The sequence below is a fragment of the Halichoerus grypus genome, chromosome 11 (assembly GCF_964656455.1).
Source record: "Halichoerus grypus chromosome 11, mHalGry1.hap1.1, whole genome shotgun sequence".
Lineage (NCBI taxonomy): Eukaryota > Metazoa > Chordata > Mammalia > Carnivora > Phocidae > Halichoerus > Halichoerus grypus.
The window spans coordinates 105,858,710-105,878,078 of record NC_135722.1 but is presented as its reverse complement, the minus strand read 5'-3'; the positions used below and the strand labels follow the sequence as shown (position 1 = coordinate 105,878,078).

Below are 19,369 nucleotides of genomic sequence, written 5' to 3'. Positions count from 1 at the left end.
TCACATAGTGTGTTACATAGAACTGGAACAATGGAGGCATTAACAAGCCATAATTGGGAGTCCCTCTCCCCATCCACCTCTAACCAGTCCAAGGCCAGTCTCTTTGTGAACGCTCTCCTCATCATTTCAGCTCCCACCCATCTTCTCTCACTCCCAAATCCTACTGTCTGGACCACCCATGAGGTACTTCGTCATGTGCAGCATAGTATTTAAATTTTCATGCTCTGTCTGCCCAAAGAGATTATCAATTTCTTGGGTTCTACATTTTGCATTTACCATAGCAGACTGCATAAATCATATAAGTAGTAGGTCCTCAAAATACTGTCAAGTATCTCTTATTTGAATGAAATGGAAATATCACTAATCTTGATCCCCAAAGATGCTGGGATTTATTTGAGTAAACTCCCATCACGATAAACTTGGAAAGGGTCATCTCTTTCCTTTCTCGCCATGCCCGTTGATGATACCATTCTCAGCCTCGCTGCTTTGAACCTAGAGATGTACGTTCAATATATTCTAGCACATTCTGGAATACCAGGGCCAAATGACCTGCCGGGGCTTCATCCTGGCATACAGCAGCTTACCTGGTCAGTGCTGGGCAGCGCAAGGTAGAATGATGGCTTTATCTCTCTCTTCGTGACTTTGGACAAGCTTTGAAACCAAGATCCCCAGTGCCCTGGGCTGGTGGAGAGGGCACAGTGAAGACAGGGGACTCCCCACTTGCTGAAGCTGAACTACACGTCTGCTGACCCCGCACGAAGAGACGGGTACTGCCGAAAATCACCTTGCTGCTACTTCACCAAGGGAAACAGCCACTTGAAGTGTCTTGGGTTCTTTTTGTTTGTTTGTTTTTTTCTTTTTTTGGAGGGGAGGAGGGTATTTCAATTATCAGTCAGCCTTAATTCTTTCTGCTTAGAATGGGAGGGAGAGCACCAAAGCTCCCGACAGAAGTGCAAAGCTGACAGGCAGGAAATGAAAGCACCTGCGCTGTCCTCTGGCTGCCGGGCACCTGCTGTGTGGCCGGCTGTTCGCCTCCGCTTGCCTGGGCGCTGGCTCCTGGGGGCCAGTCAGTCCCTCCTCACCTGCCAGGTGGCTGTTGGCAGCTTCGACGCTGAAGTCCTTTCCCGGGCCATCTGGAGCCATCGAACGTGTGCCAGGCTCCCTTGCTAGAACTCGGCTCTGAATTCTGCCCACTTCTCCCTTCACCTCCCATCCCGGTCACAGGCCTAACACCCGACCTTCAGTGCTGAGACAAAGTACCTCATGAGATAAAGCATCTCCATGTTTCAGAGCTGGTGGAGGAACTGTTGGCCATTGGTATTCAGATATATCACCTCCCCTGGACTCTCCGAGCGTAGAGTCCACCTGAATCTACCAGTTTCAGTGTGAATGGTGGTCAAATGCCAAAAGCTACTGAAAGCCAGAAACCTGGGTTCCTATGAGCTCCCCTTCCCCTTCTCTAGCCAGTCAGCCCCAAGTCTTGCTAATTTAACTTTCCAAATACTTCCTGAGCCTCTCCCCTTCTCCTCATCCTTAGTCAGGGCCTCCTAATCTCTCCTAATCCCCCAGAGGTGTCACTCTGCTGCTCCAGACATCCCAGGGGCTCCGCAGGGGCTCCCGTTTGTAGCCAGCCCTCCTACCGGTCACAGGCTCTCACTTTGCGTTCTAGTGATGCCCCCACTGCTGATGCCTGCGACTCCCCAGCCTCCTCCCCATCTCCACACCTTCCCTAGTGCTGTCTGCCCCATCCAGGATGCCCTTCCCACTTCTATTCACCCCACACCCCATTCAAGACTCAATTCGGACCTCACCTCCTCCAGCAAAGTCCTCCCCGAGACTTCACCTGGGGTGAACTGACAGATGCATCCCTGTGCATAGCTGGCTTATTGTCTGCCATGGTACAGTAAATACGCTGTTTTTAAATGCTTCTCCCTCGCTGAGGACTGAGAGACTATGGACAGCATTTTGTGTTTCCAGTACTAGGTTCATAATAGGATCTCGCGTGTATCTGCTAAATAAATGAGCGCCGCTCAACAGAAGTGTTGTTGAACCCATGATATGGGGGAAAAAATCTCTCTTACGGGGCTCTCACCCTACAGAGGAACACAGAGGTACCCAGCCTCTGAGCAACACCCCCCCAAAGCTGTGAGGCATGCGAGAAGGGTCCTGAGACAGCGACAGGCTCCAAAGACAGATGCCTTCATGCTACAAGCGGGGGAGCTCATCACAGCCGGCCGCTCCAGCAGGAAGACGAGAAACTGTGGTGTTACTGCCACTTACTGTTGACAGCTGACCCACCTGCTATAAAAGAGTCCTGCTGACTACCACGTCCCACGAAGGCAGGCAGACCCATGCCGCAAGAGAAGGGGGGACCTGGCCACCTCCCCAGGAGACCCAGGCCCCTGGAGGTGTAGAAGCTTCCGTCTTTAGGGCTCCCACCTGTAAGTGGCCCAGAGCACCTCAGAGATGAAGCTCAGATGAGCTGAGAACAGAAAAGCATTTTTATCACTTTAATGCTAAAGCTATCATTGCTCCAAGCATTGCTTGGAAATTGTGCCATTTACACTTGTTGGTCAGATCTTAGACACATGCAAAATGTTTATACTAAAAAGTTACATTTGTGTTTCTTTGTATTCCCATGAACTCTCTTCAAGGATCTGTAAGGCCCTGAACAAGTTGTGAAAAATTGTCACATGGAGGAAACGAAGAACAGTTGGGCCAGAGTCCGGAGTCAGAGCCCAGCAGAACCGGTGTGGCTTTGAAGGTGGAGACAGCTACCCTGGAGGGAATATGTTACTCATACACCTTTTAAAGAATTTTGCCTAAATGGCAGGGGCAAGGCAATTAAACAGCTGTGGACAGACATGACCTAATTTATGGGCCTTCCAGATGTCTCCTGTGGGGCTGGTCCTATCATAACCTACAAATAAGGATGCGTTTTGATGGGATGCAGGGAGTTCCTGAGAACAGGGGAAGAAAATGATGTCCTTAGGGAGGAAGAGGCACCAGGAAGCAGATGAGAGAGAATGGGAGGGTGGCTGGAGCCTCCCTGACTTGCCCCCTCCCCCCACGGGGAAGGCCATTGTCAGCGCTTTGCCCACTAGGAGGAGGAGTCTCTGCTCATCCTGACCTTCATCCTGACTGGAAGCCGTGAAGTGCAAGCCCACGTGCAAATGCACAGTAATTCAGCCAGCAACTGAGACCTACCCTCAAATAGGCACAAGTCCAAAGAGTCATTTTTATATACCTTGCTGGGATCTGGAAGAAAGGAAGAAAACCACATGCAAAATACACGACAGCCTTTTTTTTTTCCTTAAATAGGCTGTTAAAAGTTCTGCAGTTTAAAAGCCCAAAAATGAAAAGAAAAACCTGGGTCACCATCTGAACAATGACACGATTTAAATAAAAACGCTGGCTGTTTAGGGGACTTCATACAGACCCACATAGAGGTGGTCCTCAGGCCATCTGGGAGCGTCTGACGAGTCTGTCTCCAGAGGCCCCTGGCCTCAGTCACTGGACTCCGTGCCTCATCAGCACCCCCAGGACGTTCTTGGGCCTCCTGTGGCCAGCGAGCGTGCTTGGTGCGGCTGCAGGGGTGGGGCGGACGGAGACCATGGGGGCCCTCCATCTGACCCCCACTCTGCCGCTGCTATGATCTCTGCTCACTTGTTCTCTCAACTGCTATTTAACTCCCTACAAGCTAACGTATTAACTGCCCTTGGAAGCTCCGCTTTTCCACCCACCTCCGTCGTCCTGTGTGGGGGTCACACAGCCACGGAGCCACAGAACACACCACACAAGTACCTTCGGGGACGGTCGGAGTCCCACGTTCTAGGCCCACGCCCACCCCTGGACATTGCTCTGGTCTTGAGACACTTTGAGAAAAGAGAGAAATAAGGATAATAATGTCTGGGGAGAATAGAGATAATCATATTTGTTTTTTCTACTTTAAAGGACATTTAAGGGGCTCAGGTGAACACGGTAGGCTTTAAAGCGCGGCGTATATTTAAGTCAAGTATTCCTGAATAATCACAGAATCGGCACAGAGAGGTACGTAACACCTTGCTCTCACTTTTGGCCAATTTGTACTGAAACCAGGGTGCTTTTCCCTTCCAGAACTCTTCGGGCTTCCACGTTGCCTTCTCTGGCTGTTCTTTCCTACTTCCTCACCCTGAACACGACCACCCAGGAGCCGATGTGAAGAGCCTGTGACTAGAGCACCGGAGCAGGTTCACAAGAACCGGATCGAAGCTGCTTGTGGATATTACAACACTCGTGTTTGTGTGCAACCCACACTTAGTGGGCAGTAAAACAAAACAAAACAACAAAAAGTAAAAAGCAATTCTTCCCATTGCCAGACTCAACAGCTCCAGGGACAGAAGGTCCCTTTGATCCTACCAAGCAATTTTAAAGTGGGAAAGCACTAGAAACAAGATTTATTAAGTCTGCGTCGGGCACAGCCCTCTCAATTGTCCTCTGCTAGGACTCCAGGCCTTCCCCTCCCAAACCACAGCGTTTCCTGAAAATCAACACTCCCTCAACTTGTGCAATGGAGAGGAGTGTAGGAAAGATGTGCGTGCCAGGCAGAGTCAGGGCCCAATGCCCGGGCTGTCAGGCCCGGATCCCTTACTGCACATTAGAGTCATCTAAGGAGCTGTAAACAATACCCGTGCCCAGCCTGATTGCAGACCAAGTAAGCCAGAATGTCAGGGTGGGGCCTGGCCTTGGTAGTTGGAAGAGTTCCCCAGGTAGCTGTCATTTTGGCCAGGTTTGAGAACCTCTGTCTTAGCGGAGCCTGCAGGCCAAGACCTGTCATCACAGAAGCCAAGAGGAGAGCAAGTATCCTGGTGCCCAGGTGGGCACATAGAAAAGGAAGTGCAAGGCCCTCCTCAGCACCTGCCACACCCACATGATATCACCTGTGGCCGAGCTAGAAGGTCTGCGGCCCCTGCTCAGGACCCCGGCGCTACACTTTCCCCCAGGAAGTGCTGCAGATTGGATGCCGGACCCCAGGGCAGTCGGTCTACAGGCTGGCCAGAGATGCGTCAGGTGACCCGGCATGCAGGTCCGGAGCGCGAGGATCTGGACCAGAGAATGTGAAAAGCAGCAGTCAGTCGAAGAAGCCTGGGAAGAAGAAAGTGTGGGCTGTGACATGGGAGCAGAGCATGTGGCCCGTCCCTGGAGGCGTCTTGGATCCCTGAGTCCTTCAAATTCCAGTTTCAGTCCACGTGTAACCTTTCTGCAAAGCCCATTCTACCTTATGTGCCCTGAGTGACACCCTTCCTTTCTACCCAAAGACCCTGAGTCGGAGCGTGATGGAGACTGAGCAGGGCCGAGGAAGAACACCCAGAAAGTCAGGGAGCAGAAGAGGGCAACTCCCCAAAGGTGCAGAAGCCAAGAAACTGTAAAAGAACACAGAATGGGCATGGACAGTAGTCCAGGATAACGGGAAGGAAAATGCCTAAGAATCATCTGGCAGGAAGCAAAGCTTTAGCAATGTAAGCCTGGGCAGTGAGAAAATGCAGGCCCCACAGGACGGCAGAAGAGGACAACAGGAATGGGAGAGAAAAGAGCAAGGAACTGTCCTCCCCTGCTCTGGGGGATGACCTCTGCAAGCTTCATCTCCAGGCTCTAACTACTGTCAGCTGCTTCCAGCTGGCTTCAGCCAGACACTTGCAGGAGGCTAGAGGGCGAGAAGGAAAAAGGCGGGGTATTCTCCTCCGCCCTCTGCCTCGTGCAAAACTTCTGGAAGTGAGTGCCTCCCCCACGTCTTCAAATCCCCAGACAGGCCTGCCACGCTTGGTTGCAGTTTCTCTTGGGGGATCCTAGCCGAGGCTTGGGTAACACCACCTGCTCCCTTTTCCTCTCCAACCAGTGGTGAACCGGAGCTGGCTTGGACTGGCTCACAAGGGCAGATGGCAGATGCTCAGGGATTTTGCAAGCTGGTTGTTAAACTATTGCTAGCTTGAAGTTGGTCAATGCTACAGGTGAAGTCCCCTACAACTGCAGGGGAGCCAGTTACCAGCACAACACTGCCTCCAGGCTTCCTGCTGGGGCCAGTCCCCGGCGCTACACTTCCCCCCAGGAGGTGCTGTAGATTGGATGCCGGACCCCAGGGCAGTCGGTCATCGTCCCCTGATGGGTTTCTCCGCCTCTTTCCTTCACCACGGAACCAATTCACTGCACTATATTCTATTTTAAATAAGGTGTAGTTTCTGTTTTCCTGGTGGGACCCTGATTGATGTGCAGACAGTGATCTCCTAAAGAGCTTTACCAGCTCCCCTGAGAGCAGCAAACATTAAATTCACACCATGTGAGGTTTTAATTTTGTTTGCTCGTTTGTCTAGTAATCCCTTTAATCACTTATCCATGTGATTAATTTTTAAAGCAAATTAATTTTGTGATAAATGAAAACCCTATGGCACCCTAACAGGGTATTGGTTTGACTATCAAAAGAACCAGATGTAAGAGACAACCAGGGGATGCCTGGATGGCTCAGTTGGTTAAACATCTGCTTTTGGCTCAGGTCATGACCCCGGGGTCCTGGGATCAAGTCCCACATCAGGCGCCCTGCTCGGCGGGAAGCCTGCTTCTCCCTCTCCCACTCCCCCTGCCTGTGCGCTCTCTCTCTCTCTGACAAATAAATAAATAAAATCTTAAAAAAAAAAAAAGACAACCAGGTCACGTGATGTAGATCTCAGGATGAATGGTCTACCCTGGGTTGGGCTGGCCACCTGGCATAGGAAATGGGAAGACGAAGGAAGTGAAACATGACCCATCATCTACGCATACTGATATATGTGCTAAATCACACTTCTCTGTACAAAAGGCTTTTCCCTCCAACTTCCTTCTTAGTGTCGTGATAGGGGCTGTTGTAGCATTCGCCTCACCAGCACTCTGTTGCTGTTACTGCTTGTTTGTTCCCTGGTCCTCTTGCTAAAAGGAATAATCACAGGCCTTAGAAGCAGAAGGAGATAAATGGTACCGGGACAATTTGCTAGCCATTTGGGGGGAAAAAATCAATTCATATGATTATCCTACTTTAAAAATAAAATATATATTGGATCATTAAAAAAGTTAGTTTTTAAAAAAGATTTGAAAAGGTAGAGGTGGATATTGACCTAATCTCTAGATGGGAGAACTTTCTAATCTTAAAAAGAAAATTTTTAAAAACTGGGTACATTTTGTTATATAAAAATGGAGGGGCGCCTGGGGGGCTCAGTTGGTTAAGCATCCGACTCTTGATTTTGACTCAGGTCATGATCTCACGGTTGTGAGATTGAGCCCCACATCAGATTCCATGCTCAGCATGCAGTCTACTTGAGATTCTCCCTCCCTCTCATGCTCTCTCCCTCTCAAATACATACATAAATCATAAGAAATGATTTTTTTAATGGAAAAAAATTTCTGCTGCTTTCAGATAAATAGAAGTTAAGTGCAAACTGAAAACTGGGAAATATATTGTAATAAATAGGACAAAAGTCAATTTCCTTAATAGAGAAACATATAAATAAGTAAGAAAAAAACCACACTGAGATTCTATGTTAGACAGTGTTGGTTGCCTTCTAGAATCTATTCCCCCCAGTTACTCTCCTTTCTAGTTTCGCTGTGGGCAGCAAAGTGTTCAGTTTTGGGGGAGGGATCACGATTGGTCTAAGCCTAACATCTGAATCCCATTTCTTGATTTCCCAATTCCCTTGCAGCGAGGGTGGCCTTATGATCTGGTTCTGGTCAATGAGACTTGAGGAGGAATTGGCTGGGATGCTTTTCTAATCATTCCTTCCTACTATATGGAAACTCAGTAGAATTTTGTATGTTGATCTTGTTTCCTACCACCTTGCTAAATTTACTTCTTAGTTCCTGGATTTTCTTTCTTTCTTTCTTTCTTTTTTGGTAGATGTTTTTGGGGGATTTTTTTTGTAGACAATCATATCATCTCCAAATAGGGATAGTTTTATTTCTTCCTTTCTCATATGTATGTCTTTTATTTCTTTACCTTGGCTGATACTTGCTAGGACCTTAAGTATGATGTTGAATTAAGACTGGTGAGATTATACATCCTTGCCTTGTTCCGGATCTTAGAGGAAAAGCATTCAGTGTTTCACCATTAGGTATGATGTTAGCTATAAATTTTTTGGCAGATGCCTTTCATCAGGTTCTATTTCTTTCTTGCAAAGAGTTTTTATCATGAATGCATGTTCAACTTTGTCAAATGCTTTTTCTGCATCAATGTGATCATGCTTTTCTTCTTTAGACTGTTGTATAGTGGGTTCACAGTAATTTATTTCAAAATACAAAACCAGCCTTACTATTATGGGTTACACTGTATCCTCCAAAAAATATATATTAGAGTTGTAACCCCCCCCCCCCAGTACCGCAGAATATGACCTTATTTGGAGATGGGGGCTTTACAGAGATATTCAAATTAAAATGAAGTCATTAGGGTGGGTTCTTTTTTTTTTTTGAAGATTTATTTATTTATTTATTTGACAGAGAGAGATAGTGAGAGAGGGAACACAAGCAGGGGGAGTGGGAGAGGGAGAAGCAGGCTTCCTGCTGAGCAGAGAGCCCAATGAGGGGCTGGATCCCAGGACCCCGGGATCATGACCTGAGCTGAAGGCAGACACTTAACAACTGAGCCACCCAGGTGCCCCAATTAGGGTGTGTTCTAATCCAATATGACTGGTGTCCTTACGAAAAGGAGAAAATTTGGACAGAGAGACAGACATGTGCATGGTGAGAGCACCATGAGAAGACTGGAGTTACGCTGCCCATGTGCCAAGGGAACCACCAAGAACTAGGAGAGGGCCCCAGAACAGACCCTTGCCTGGTGCTTTCAGAGGGAGCACGGCCCCTCCCAACACTGCACAGCACAACTTCTGGACACACCTGGAGAATGGAGCTGTGGTTGCCAGGTTCCCCTCCCCACAGGCCCCTGCCCCCTTCAACTGCTGCGAAATGCATTATTTCAAAGTTGAACCCAAAGCAGCCTTGATAGAAATATAAAACACCACAACCTTTCTTTGGGAAGTGTGGAGTTTGGTCACTGCTGGCCCCAATTCCCTCTGTCATCATTAGAAAGTCTAACACACAGTGCGATGAGGAAGCTGGCCCCTGTGGTATGCCAAGCTGATATTTAAGTATTACCTTTAAATAGGGCCATTGGCAATGTCAATAAGGAAACATTCCTGGGAAGGAGAGTGAGGTGAGGCTACAGCTCTCAGATATCACAACCTATGAAGAACTAACTGCAGAAGAATAGACCCGAACTGAGTCAGCGGGACTCTTAGCCAGCTGATTCTGTTCTAAGACTCAAGTATGCTAACACAGAGAAACATGTTTTCTAACTAACCTTAACCTGACCTTCTTTGTCCTTGGTTTCCCCAAATATTTCCTTCCCTTCCTTTGTATTCCTTCACGGATGTAAGTTAAGGTCCATTTAATTAGAAATGGAGCACCTACTAGGCGTGTAAGGCTCTCCATCCCTAAGACGATCCTCAGTCACATAGAACTCAAGACTGACGTACAGAATGCAACTGGCCTATGAATACATTAACATTACAATATATATAAAACATTATAAAGAAGAGGGTGGAAAAAATCCAGGCATTTTTAAAAACAACTCATTTCAAAAGATATACTTACAGTTAAAAAACATAGCTAAACATTTTGTATTTCTTTATTATCAAAAGAAACCACCACCATTTTTTAGTTAACCTATGATGATTATAAGAAATAAAATAATAGTAAAAGGGTTAGAGTCCCTTTAAATATCATGTGCAAGAGGTAGTCACCGTTAACGGTTTGGACCAGATCCTTCCAGAATGCACACATGCTTTCTAAAACATAAATGGTTCCCTGCAATGTTACCTATATATGGCCAATTCTCCTAGTGGTGCCCTAGCATCCCGTATGCCCTTTTCCTTAATAATAACTTTCAGTTGGACATGTGGCAACCTAGCATTGTATGTTCTCTAAATTTTTTTTAATATTTTATTTATTTATTTGAGAGAGAGAGAGACACAGCGAGAGAGGGAACACAAGCAGGGGGAGTGGGAGAGGGAGAAGCAGGCTTCCTGCAGAGCAGGGAGCCCGATGCGGGGCTCGATCCCAGGACCCTGGGACCATGACCTGAGCCGAAGGCAGACGCTTAACGACTGAGCCACCCAGGCTTCCTGGACATAAGAGTTTTAATGGGAAGACATCTCCGTGCTGTGATGGGCTGCGTAGTAATTAAATGCACATGGAGTTCACAAATCCAGTACTTCCTGCAGTAGTTCCTCAACCAGGTTCCTTCTCCTGCCTAAGCTTCCTCAGCAGAAAGGAGATAAAAAATATCCCTTCCCTCATCAGGCTTTTGTGGGAATTAAATGAGCAAATGCACATGAAGGGTTTAGCACGGATCAAGGGCTAAACTACTGTGGTTACGATTAGCTTTTGAAAAAGACAGAAGTACCTGCTCTATCGATTATGACGAAGCTAAAAACAAACAGATAGGAAAGACTTGGAAAGGCACAGGAGTTATAATGTCACACAGCCTAAAAAGAACACTGTCCCCGAACCTTGGGGTATGAAAGTATAATAGGATAGTAGTTCTACATGTATTGCCCAGGGAGACCAATCCACGGCGGTCACTAGACGGGAGAGGATGTGTGAGATAAAGATCTCCCCTAGGATTAAAGGAATGCACTACATTGGGTGTTACTGGAAGCTGCATACGTCTGAGAGATTCACGTGAATCCCACACCTTGTTAAGTGATCAGAACACACAAGCCTACACGGCACTCCTGTAACTTCTAGATGGTTCTCGTGGTCCGTTTCCCGAGGCCACACAGGGCTGCTGGAGGGCAAGCTACATTTATACGAACACTTCATCTTACAGGACCTACCACCAACCAAGAACATTCACAGACCTAAGCCATCTGGGGCAGAGTCTAGGTTTTATTTTCTACTGGGCCAACCCAGTGTCTGGCGCATAGTAGATATTCCATAACCAGGAACCCAGTGTTTCCTGAAAGTCCCTCTGTTAGCCAGAGGCAGGCTTCACTGGCTGGGAGAGTAGAGGACAGGTGGAAGGCCTAGGGCAGGAGACTGTGTATCCGGCTTTTAATCTCTGCAGGTTGCTCCAGCGTCCATAGCTACGGGCACTCCGCCATTCTGAAATATACACTCCCCCTGGGATGGGCCACCGCCTTGCCACTGAGCTCAGACAGTCTAAATTTAGACATGCCATTTTACAGTTTGATTACATCAGGCGCTGTGATGCCTTATACTTTATAAGTTTTCTGCAATAGGTAAAACAAATAGTTTTGATTTATTGTTATCTCTTCTGTGAGCTGAGTGGTTGATATAATCTCTTGGTACTCTCTATTTCAGTTATGTTTATGAGACAGGGGTGGGTGGGCTTGGGGGTGGTGTCGGGGTGATAAGTAGGTAGTTGTGTTTTTCAAAGACTTGTGACAAAGTAAGATGCTTTTCACATTTTATGTATTAAATATGTATGTGTGTGTGTGTATTTGTGTATATATATGTACACATACACACACACACAAAATTTCCTCCAAGGTGTGAGACAAGTATGGGGAAAATTTCCACCTGCCAATGAACTGTGACTCAAACTCTCAGCCATTTTTTCTCACCGAGGCTAGAACCACAGCCTGTGTAAGGTCTGAGAAGTCATTCCCAAGTCAACAGCCCCAGGAAAACCCTTTCCACAAGAAGTGGAATGTCAGATTGGAATTTCAGTGGTAATTTCTACCTCTTGGACTGCTCTCAAAGTACTTCTGTAGGACACATTCCAGACTCACAGGACAGAACCGGATCAATGTAACACAGACTGTTGCGCCTTATGGGGTTCAGAGGAGGGAGGAATCCCGTCAGGCTGGGCAGCGGGTCGCTGGGGAAACACGAGGAGAGGCAGAAGTGAGGAGAGACGCTAGGACGGCAGAAGCCTCTGACTCTGGCCCGTGCAGAACTCCCCCATCATCTTCTCTGGAGGCCTATGCCAGGCAGGCACCTTGCCTGCCTGTGGAGTCTCTGCTGCTAAGCCAGGACCCGTGCCCTCCTCGGCCTTCCCAGAGCCTCGGGAGGTGGCCTGTGCCCAGCATTCCCGCCCAGCCTACCGTGGGTCCCCTCCCCATCCCGGCAGCGTTAGGCAGGCTCCAGCACAGGCAAGAAGCAAGCCCCGACCGTCCAGCAAACTTTCAGCGCCTGTTCGCCACGTGCCGGGAGTCAGACCCCAGAGATTCACCAAAAGGAGAAGCATAGATTTTTGCCTATTTAGCCTATTTTCAAGAAACTGCAGTAACACACAGATGGTATTTTGTGTTCTGCTTTTTTCACAGAACAATGCCTCTCATGCATTTTCCCGCAATTGCATTCATGATAAATTTGAGGTGTCCATACTCAACAAGGTAGTCAGACAACAAGGTAGTCAGAAAATGTAAAATTTAAGTATCACACTGGTTAAGATACAATTATCTCCATAACTGTCCATTATAAGGACTGTGCTTTTATTGGATACTTAGATTTGAAACTTGCCACTAGTTTGCTATTATTTTCCCACTATTTTGCTATTTTGTAATACTGCAATGAATATCTGCAGGTATATGTTCTTTTTTTTCCTCAGGGAAAAGTACAGTAGAGTGGAAAGAATATAGGTTTTAGAGCCAGACAGATCTGGGTTCAAATTCTAGCTCTGTTGCTTAAGATCTCTGTGACCTTGGGCAAGTTCCTTCACCTTGAGCTATTTCAGTTTCCCTTCTGTACAAAGCCATCAACACTACTTAACCCAAGAGACCAGTGGTGAGGATTATTCAATGCTGATGCGTAAAATCATTTTGAGATAGATCCGGATTTAAATTCTGGCCCTCTTGCTTAACTTGGACAAGATACTCAACTTTTGTTAAGCTGTGTTTCCTTCTCTATGAAATGGAAATTCAAGTGCGTACGTAATGAGGTTATTGGGACAATTAATTAAATACATATAACATGTTTAGTACACTGCTGAGTACACAGTAGGGGATCGATAAATGTTAGCTATCATTATCACAGTAATTACTATTATTGTTACTATTATAGTAAAAATAATTACTATTTTTATTACATAAAAAGGCAGCACTTACTAATTGCTGGTGTGGCCATCTGCTCCCACCTCAGACTCCCACTAATGAGAAATATCCAAGAATTGGAGACTGGATCAAGGGTAAGGCATGTGTTTATAGGGAGCGCCACATTGTTCGCCAAAAGGATTGCATTCCACTAACAGCATGCTGAATCTATCCATTTCACACCCATCCTCACCAACAGGTTTTTTTTTTTTCTGTTAAAGACTTCAATTTTCATTTCTTTATTACTGTGAGGGTGAACATTTTCCCGTAACATTTTGTTTACTGTTGGGATATCTTCTAGTATGAACACCTTATTTCTATCTTCTGCCTGTTTATCAGTTTGAATCTTGGTGTTTTTCTTCAGTATTTGAATAAAGTCTTTATATATCAGGAACATAGTAATATTTAATACAAATACTTTCCCAGTAAGCTGGAGCCGGAAAGGTCTGGTACCGGCGCGGGAAGAGCAGGGGTAGATCCGTGTGTTCAGGAGCATTTTATGTGGGGCTCTTGACTCTTGCACGGTGAACTCAACTACTCCCACATCAATCTCTGGGCATCTCCAGCCCTGCATGACACAGCCCTTCTAGGTTTCTAACTATAGGGTAGTTCTTAGTTGTCTTGTAGACACTTCAAGCCTACCATAGACCTAACTGAACTCCTCGGCTGTCCCCCAACCAGAAAACTTTCCAAACTCCTCCATTTAGTCCCTTAATGTCCTAGCCAAGATATCCTGAGACTGTTTCTCATTACAAGTACTCCCCCCCTCCCACCCCGTTTTCCAAAGTTTGCGATAGGCCACTTCACTTTTATGAAAGACCTCCATTAGTCCCTGTTTTTGCCAACCAAATGGAACCCGAAGAGGATTTCTGCTTTTATGAAGAAAGGCAAAAAGCAACAATAGAGTGTAGCACATGTTTTGCAGGGAGGGAGGCAGCACACAGCCTAAGTGGCAAGAGGGGTATATTGCCCGGCTCCTTCCCCGACGAGCCACACTCAGCATCTCAGCGCCAAGCCGCAGTAGCTTTTTTTTTAATGATTTTTTTTAAACTTTTAAAAAAGATTTTACTTATTTATTTAGAGAGAGAGAGAGGGAGAGTGCAGGAGGGAGGGGCAGAGGGAGAGAGAGAGACTCTTAAGCAGACTCTATGCTGACTGCCGAGCCTCACAAGGGGCTCGATCTGATGACCCTGAGATCAGACCCTGAGCCGAAATCAAGAGTCAGACGCTCCACCGGCTGAACTGCTCAGGCGTCCCGAAGCCGCAGTGGTTTTGAACTGTTTGTGAACATCTGTGCTTTATCTTGATTTATTTCGTGCATCATTTATCAAGATGCGTCCTAAGGTTTTAGGAAAGCCTAAGAGAGGTTATTTTTGGTGCCTGGGGATGCTCGAAAATTTTTCCACATAAATTCATGGCAATCGTTTCTTTCCTTTCTGCCCTGCTGGCTTATGAAGCTTTCATAGGAAATGCTTTATTTTTGGACAACGGGGGAAACCTGTGTAGGAAAAAGCCCTCCCAGTCTCTCACATAGGCCTGTTGTACTGTCTCCTAAATAATACTCTTGTATGAGAAGTCACGTGTTCTGACTTTTGATCTGGAAAATGTGATCACACATACCAAGAAAATGAGCAGCAGCAGCCAAGCTGACATGTTATCTCAGGCCTTCTCCACATGTCAGTATCTGCTACTGAAACCCATGCACGCGAGCTGGTACGCAGACCAATGCCAGGACACAGCTATCCAGTGATGGGTATCTGAGAGTGGGATTCAGGAATTAACCAGCGGGGAACAAAGTACTAGAAATAATTGCCTTCAGCATTTGGCCCAAGTGTCCGCTGTCCTTAAATTATTTTCATATTTTAATGGTGACATTTTTTAAATTATTGGGGTAATTATTTTTAACAGTTAAATCGTTAGCAGTATTGATCTTGTCTTAGCATTATGCCTTTTTCTGTTGATGTCCCAGTTACAATGCGAGTGCCATGCAATCAGAAAGGGTGTTTCAGCCTTCCTTCTGAGGCCCAGCCCGATGGCCTTGCCCCCTACGTGGAGTTCCAGATCCCCCAAAGGCGGCTGTCCTGGGCACCATGAGCTGCTATTGAGGAAAGGCAACAAGGCAAGCAGCAGTTCAGATATAAAAAGTCAAAATTCCCTTGAATGAAAATTAAACTAAATAATCTTACTATTTCTAGGACCAAAGTTCATGAGAAGCCACACTGATAGTAACATCTTAAGTGGAAGCTTTCTCCTGTTGTTTCCTAACTCTCCCCTCAATTTCCCCAAATATATATACTGGATCACTTAAGAAGCCCCATCTCTCTAGAAACAACAAACACCTCCAAGGACACACACTGAGAGCCACCAGTTTCTTAGTCCTTCTGGAAAATGTGTTGAAAACAAACTACATACTATTCTAAAGTTCTCCTTCCCAAGGCTGGGTGTGCCTGTGTGTGGGTGTGGGTGTGTGGGTACATGCACGTGGATGCGTGTGGGTGTGGACATACTGTGCTCACACAGTGAGGAAGTGATGGAGCCTATTTTTCTAAAAGCAGAGTATGATCATGTGAAGTACACATTCTCACCCTTCAAATATTCGTTTCTCCCCACAAGATCTATATCTGCTGGAGAGGAGTGAAGACAGGGCTTTGGGCCCAGTGTATTCTAACTGCTTCTACGAAGACCAACTAGGGTTTTCCCATGTGAAGAGTATCTTTGGAGTTTTTTGGGTTTTTTTTGGGGGGGGGTGGCCAGTGGAATCTTTGGAAGGAGGTGGAAACCTAGAACTGACATCACCATGAAGTTGCTCACAAACAAAATGGTTTTCTAAATTCCACTCAAGGATGAACTTTTTGGCCTGAGAGTGATGCCCCGAATTCCCTTCCAGAGTCAACTGGAGAAGGCCTTGAATGGGTCTTTTCTAGAACTGGTGAGCAAGTCCTTGTATTCATTCCAGGACCTATCCCCACACTTTCCCAGCAGAAAAACTGGTTAATTTACATCCCAGGCAATTACCTGTCGATATCAGTCTCTGGTATCTAAATCCCTACCTGTAACACTGTAGAGTAAGGTCAGGGGTGAAATTTCGCAGCAGCTTCTCCCCGGCAGCACCCCACGCACGGAGACCCACCCATCTAGCCACTCGGCGCGTCCCAGTCCGAGGCCGCTTCACTCCACACAAGCTGGCAAGTTCCTGGAACTGTGTGGCCTTTTGGGTGGGACCCTTCGCCGCCAGTAAGATGCCATCTCTCCCGGGAGCCGCTGCCGGTCAGCGTGGGGTGGGGGGCGTCTCTGGGGCCGCGGGAGGGCGTGCTGGGGGCGGCGGACCGCCTGGAGGACCCGGGCAAGGAAGCACGTGGGCGCGCGCCACGATTCCGCCCCGCGCAGCGCCCCCGGCCCACTTCACCCGCGCGCCCGGCCCACGGCCCGCCACCGCCCCAGGGCACCTGAGCGCGGCGCCGTGTCGTCGCGCTGCCCCCACGCAGCCCGGACCCCTGCGGCCGACCGCCGCCCACGTGTCCCCGGCCGGGGCGCGCGGCAGCTCGGCGGGACCCACTCGGAGAGAAATGCTGCAAAGAACCTGCGAGCACGGCGAGGGCAGGCTCGCTCACGGCCCTGAGGGACCAGAGACCCGCAGGCTGGCCCGTCCGGGATGCCGCGCGCGCAGAGCACCAGCCCGCCGGGCATCCCACTGTCCTCAGGAGAGCAGCCGAGCGCAGCTCCCCCCGCGGATGCTGCGCGCCCCGAGGCCCCGACAGGTGCTCCGCGAAGGCTCGGCGCCTCCCCCCGCGCGCGCCCGGGGGGCAGGGGGATGGGGGGGGCTCCTGCGGGAGCCAGGCGCCTGGAGAAGAGAAAGGAATTTGTTCTGTACCTGATCCTGTCCTTCTCTGCCCTCTGTAGCTCCTCGTTTCTTTCCAGCACCTGAAGGATCTTCCTGGCTTCTTCGTCATTTAAGAAACTGAAATCAAACCCCCGAGGAACCTTCGTCATGTTCTCTACTGCGTGTGAATTACACTTAAGCTCCTTGGCGCCTCCTGTTACGAAGACATTTTTCAAGGTATAGAAGACCAGTTTCAGGAACTTGATCCCATAGCCAATAAGAAGTCCGCCCCTTTGAGAATCGGAAACCACAAACTTAGGGAACGGCCCACACCTACAGGGCTCATTTCGACACCTTAATGACATGTTTCTGTCCCCCTATCCAACCGAGATGCAAAATGAACGGCTCCACCGAGCGAGGGAACCAATCGCATTCCAAAGGGGCGGGCCCTGCCTCGTCTCCGCCCTCCCCTTTCCTCCGCCGCCGCCTATCAAACTTGTTAAAGTAACAATCCTAAGTATTTCGGCACCTAAATGAGGCCCGAGCTTAAGGGTTGGCGCCAACGTAGTATTTGCTTTTGCCGTTGCTGTTTGCCCTCAACTCCAGCTGGACTCGTGGAAGGAGCGAAAAGGAATGAGATCCACAGCTAATCCTCCTTTTCAGTAAAGAGCAGCCGATGGGAAGGAGAATTGCAGTGGGAGCTTTAGATCTGGTACAAGAGTTACCCCAATGAGAGACCAAGAAGGGCTGAACTCAATGCACAGGTGACTATGGCCTGACCCGCCCAGGGGCTAAATTTAATGTATCGCCGGAAATGAGTTCTTTGCCAAGCCTCGCATCCCGCAGAGGCCCCCAGCACATTCTCCTACAAAAGTCATTATCGAGCTTTAGGGGAAAAAACCAAAAACTTTTAAAAACCACAAGATGGTTTATGGTATCTTAGGAGAAGACAGCCCCGGGGACAAGGGATGATGAAAATCACCTGTTTGTAGTTTTCTCTAAGATTTGATAATCTTCTTAATAATTTCAGAGAAGTAATTCAAGTGCCACTTTCAAACACCTAATCCTCTGACTAAAGCAAAATGTAATCCTCTGAAACCACCAGAAATAGCTTTCCTAGAAAGTATTCTTATGAGATAGGATGGAAGTTTCAAAAGGTATTCGTATATATGCTTTTTAAAAAGTATTGTAGTGGGGGCACTGGGGTGCGGGAGTGCCTGGCTACAGAGGTCCCAAACAGCCCAGATTTGGGCCACCTGCCACTTAACAAATTCCGAGGGCAGAGAAATGAGCTGTAGTGGGGCACCTGGGTGGCTCAGTCGTTAAGCGTCTGCCTTCGGCTCAGGTCATGATCCCAGCGTCCTGGGATCGAGCCCTGCATCAGGCTCCCTGCTCCGCAGGAAGCCTGCTTCTCCCGCTCCCCCTGCTTGTGTTTCCTCTCTTGCTGTGTCTCTCCCTGTCAAATAAATAAATAAAATCTTAAAAAAAAAAAAAAAAAAAGAAATGAGCTGCAGTGAAACAAAAAAGGGACTTATTTTGGTGAGGCCAACACTGGGTAGACAGTGCCCTAGCATCTCAAAGACTGCCTCCAAAGTACTGAAAATATTTCTGGCTTTAGATAAGAAAAATGTGGAAGAAAGATCAGTGCGTACATGCAAGTGGGCAGTCAAGGTCAGGTCTGTCATGGTCTTGGGGTCAGTCATGTGGGGTCCTGCTGGCTCAGGGCAGTCCTCACTGCTTGGAGAGAGTAGTTTAGGTCCCATGCTTTGCCCTCAGGGTCTTTCACCTGAGTTAAGAGAAAAACTGGAAAGCACTTGATCGGAAAGTACAGACACTATAGAATGGAGGTGGTTGAAGTTCCTCTTCAGCATCAAGCCTTTGGCAGAAAACGTGTTTCTTTCGTCTTAACTTTCAGCACAAAAGTAACTTTGTCAGATCAATTTGCCTGCCCCATAGCCTTAATTTTTGGGCGCTCCTTATGCCGTGGTCAGCACTGCTGACATTTAAGGTGTACTTCCACATGTATCATCTCCCTTCATGGCAAATTAACCCCATAAAGATTTTGTATCTGTAACAAAAACATAATGTCAAAAATGACTATTTATGTCTTGGCCTCTGGGTCCTCTCCTCACTTTGATCATTGTTATTTCAGACATGTCTGGGCAGGTCACCATTCAAAGAGTAACTTTCCGTGGGTGGCTGTTTGTTATTTCTCTGAAGCAGGAAACAATTTGGTTCACCGATGTTGTACAACCCACAGAACTTCTTTTAAAATAGTCTTTGTGTTAATGATGGTGGATTAGGAGTGCGACTCATATATGATGTCCATTTTTTCTACTCGTTAATGTGCTTGTTTCTTCCACATACATGTGGGATTTCTTTATGTGGGCACTGGTAGGGTTTTATCCTGTTCCCGCTGTATCAGTGAATTGATTTCCAC

At 47.5% G+C, this 19,369-nt stretch overlaps 1 protein-coding gene across 3 annotated transcripts in view; it reads right to left on the bottom strand.

The window, feature by feature from the left end:
* The window catches only part of EXPH5 (exophilin 5), a 70,624-nt gene extending 52,448 nt beyond the window's left edge, over window positions 1–18,176 (bottom strand). The window contains exon 1 of one of the 3 annotated variants that reach the window (XM_036076378.2): window positions 16,981–18,176. In XM_036076378.2, coding sequence (XP_035932271.2) covers window positions 16,981–17,294 — 314 coding nt within the window. In that variant the 5' untranslated portion in view covers window positions 17,295–18,176. Of the gene's footprint in view, window positions 1–2,298; window positions 2,671–16,980 lie in introns of those variants that run through there. The other 2 variants (XM_036076377.2, XM_078059037.1) reach the window with 2 other exon arrangements.
* Window positions 18,177–19,369: the final 1,193 nt, after the last annotated feature.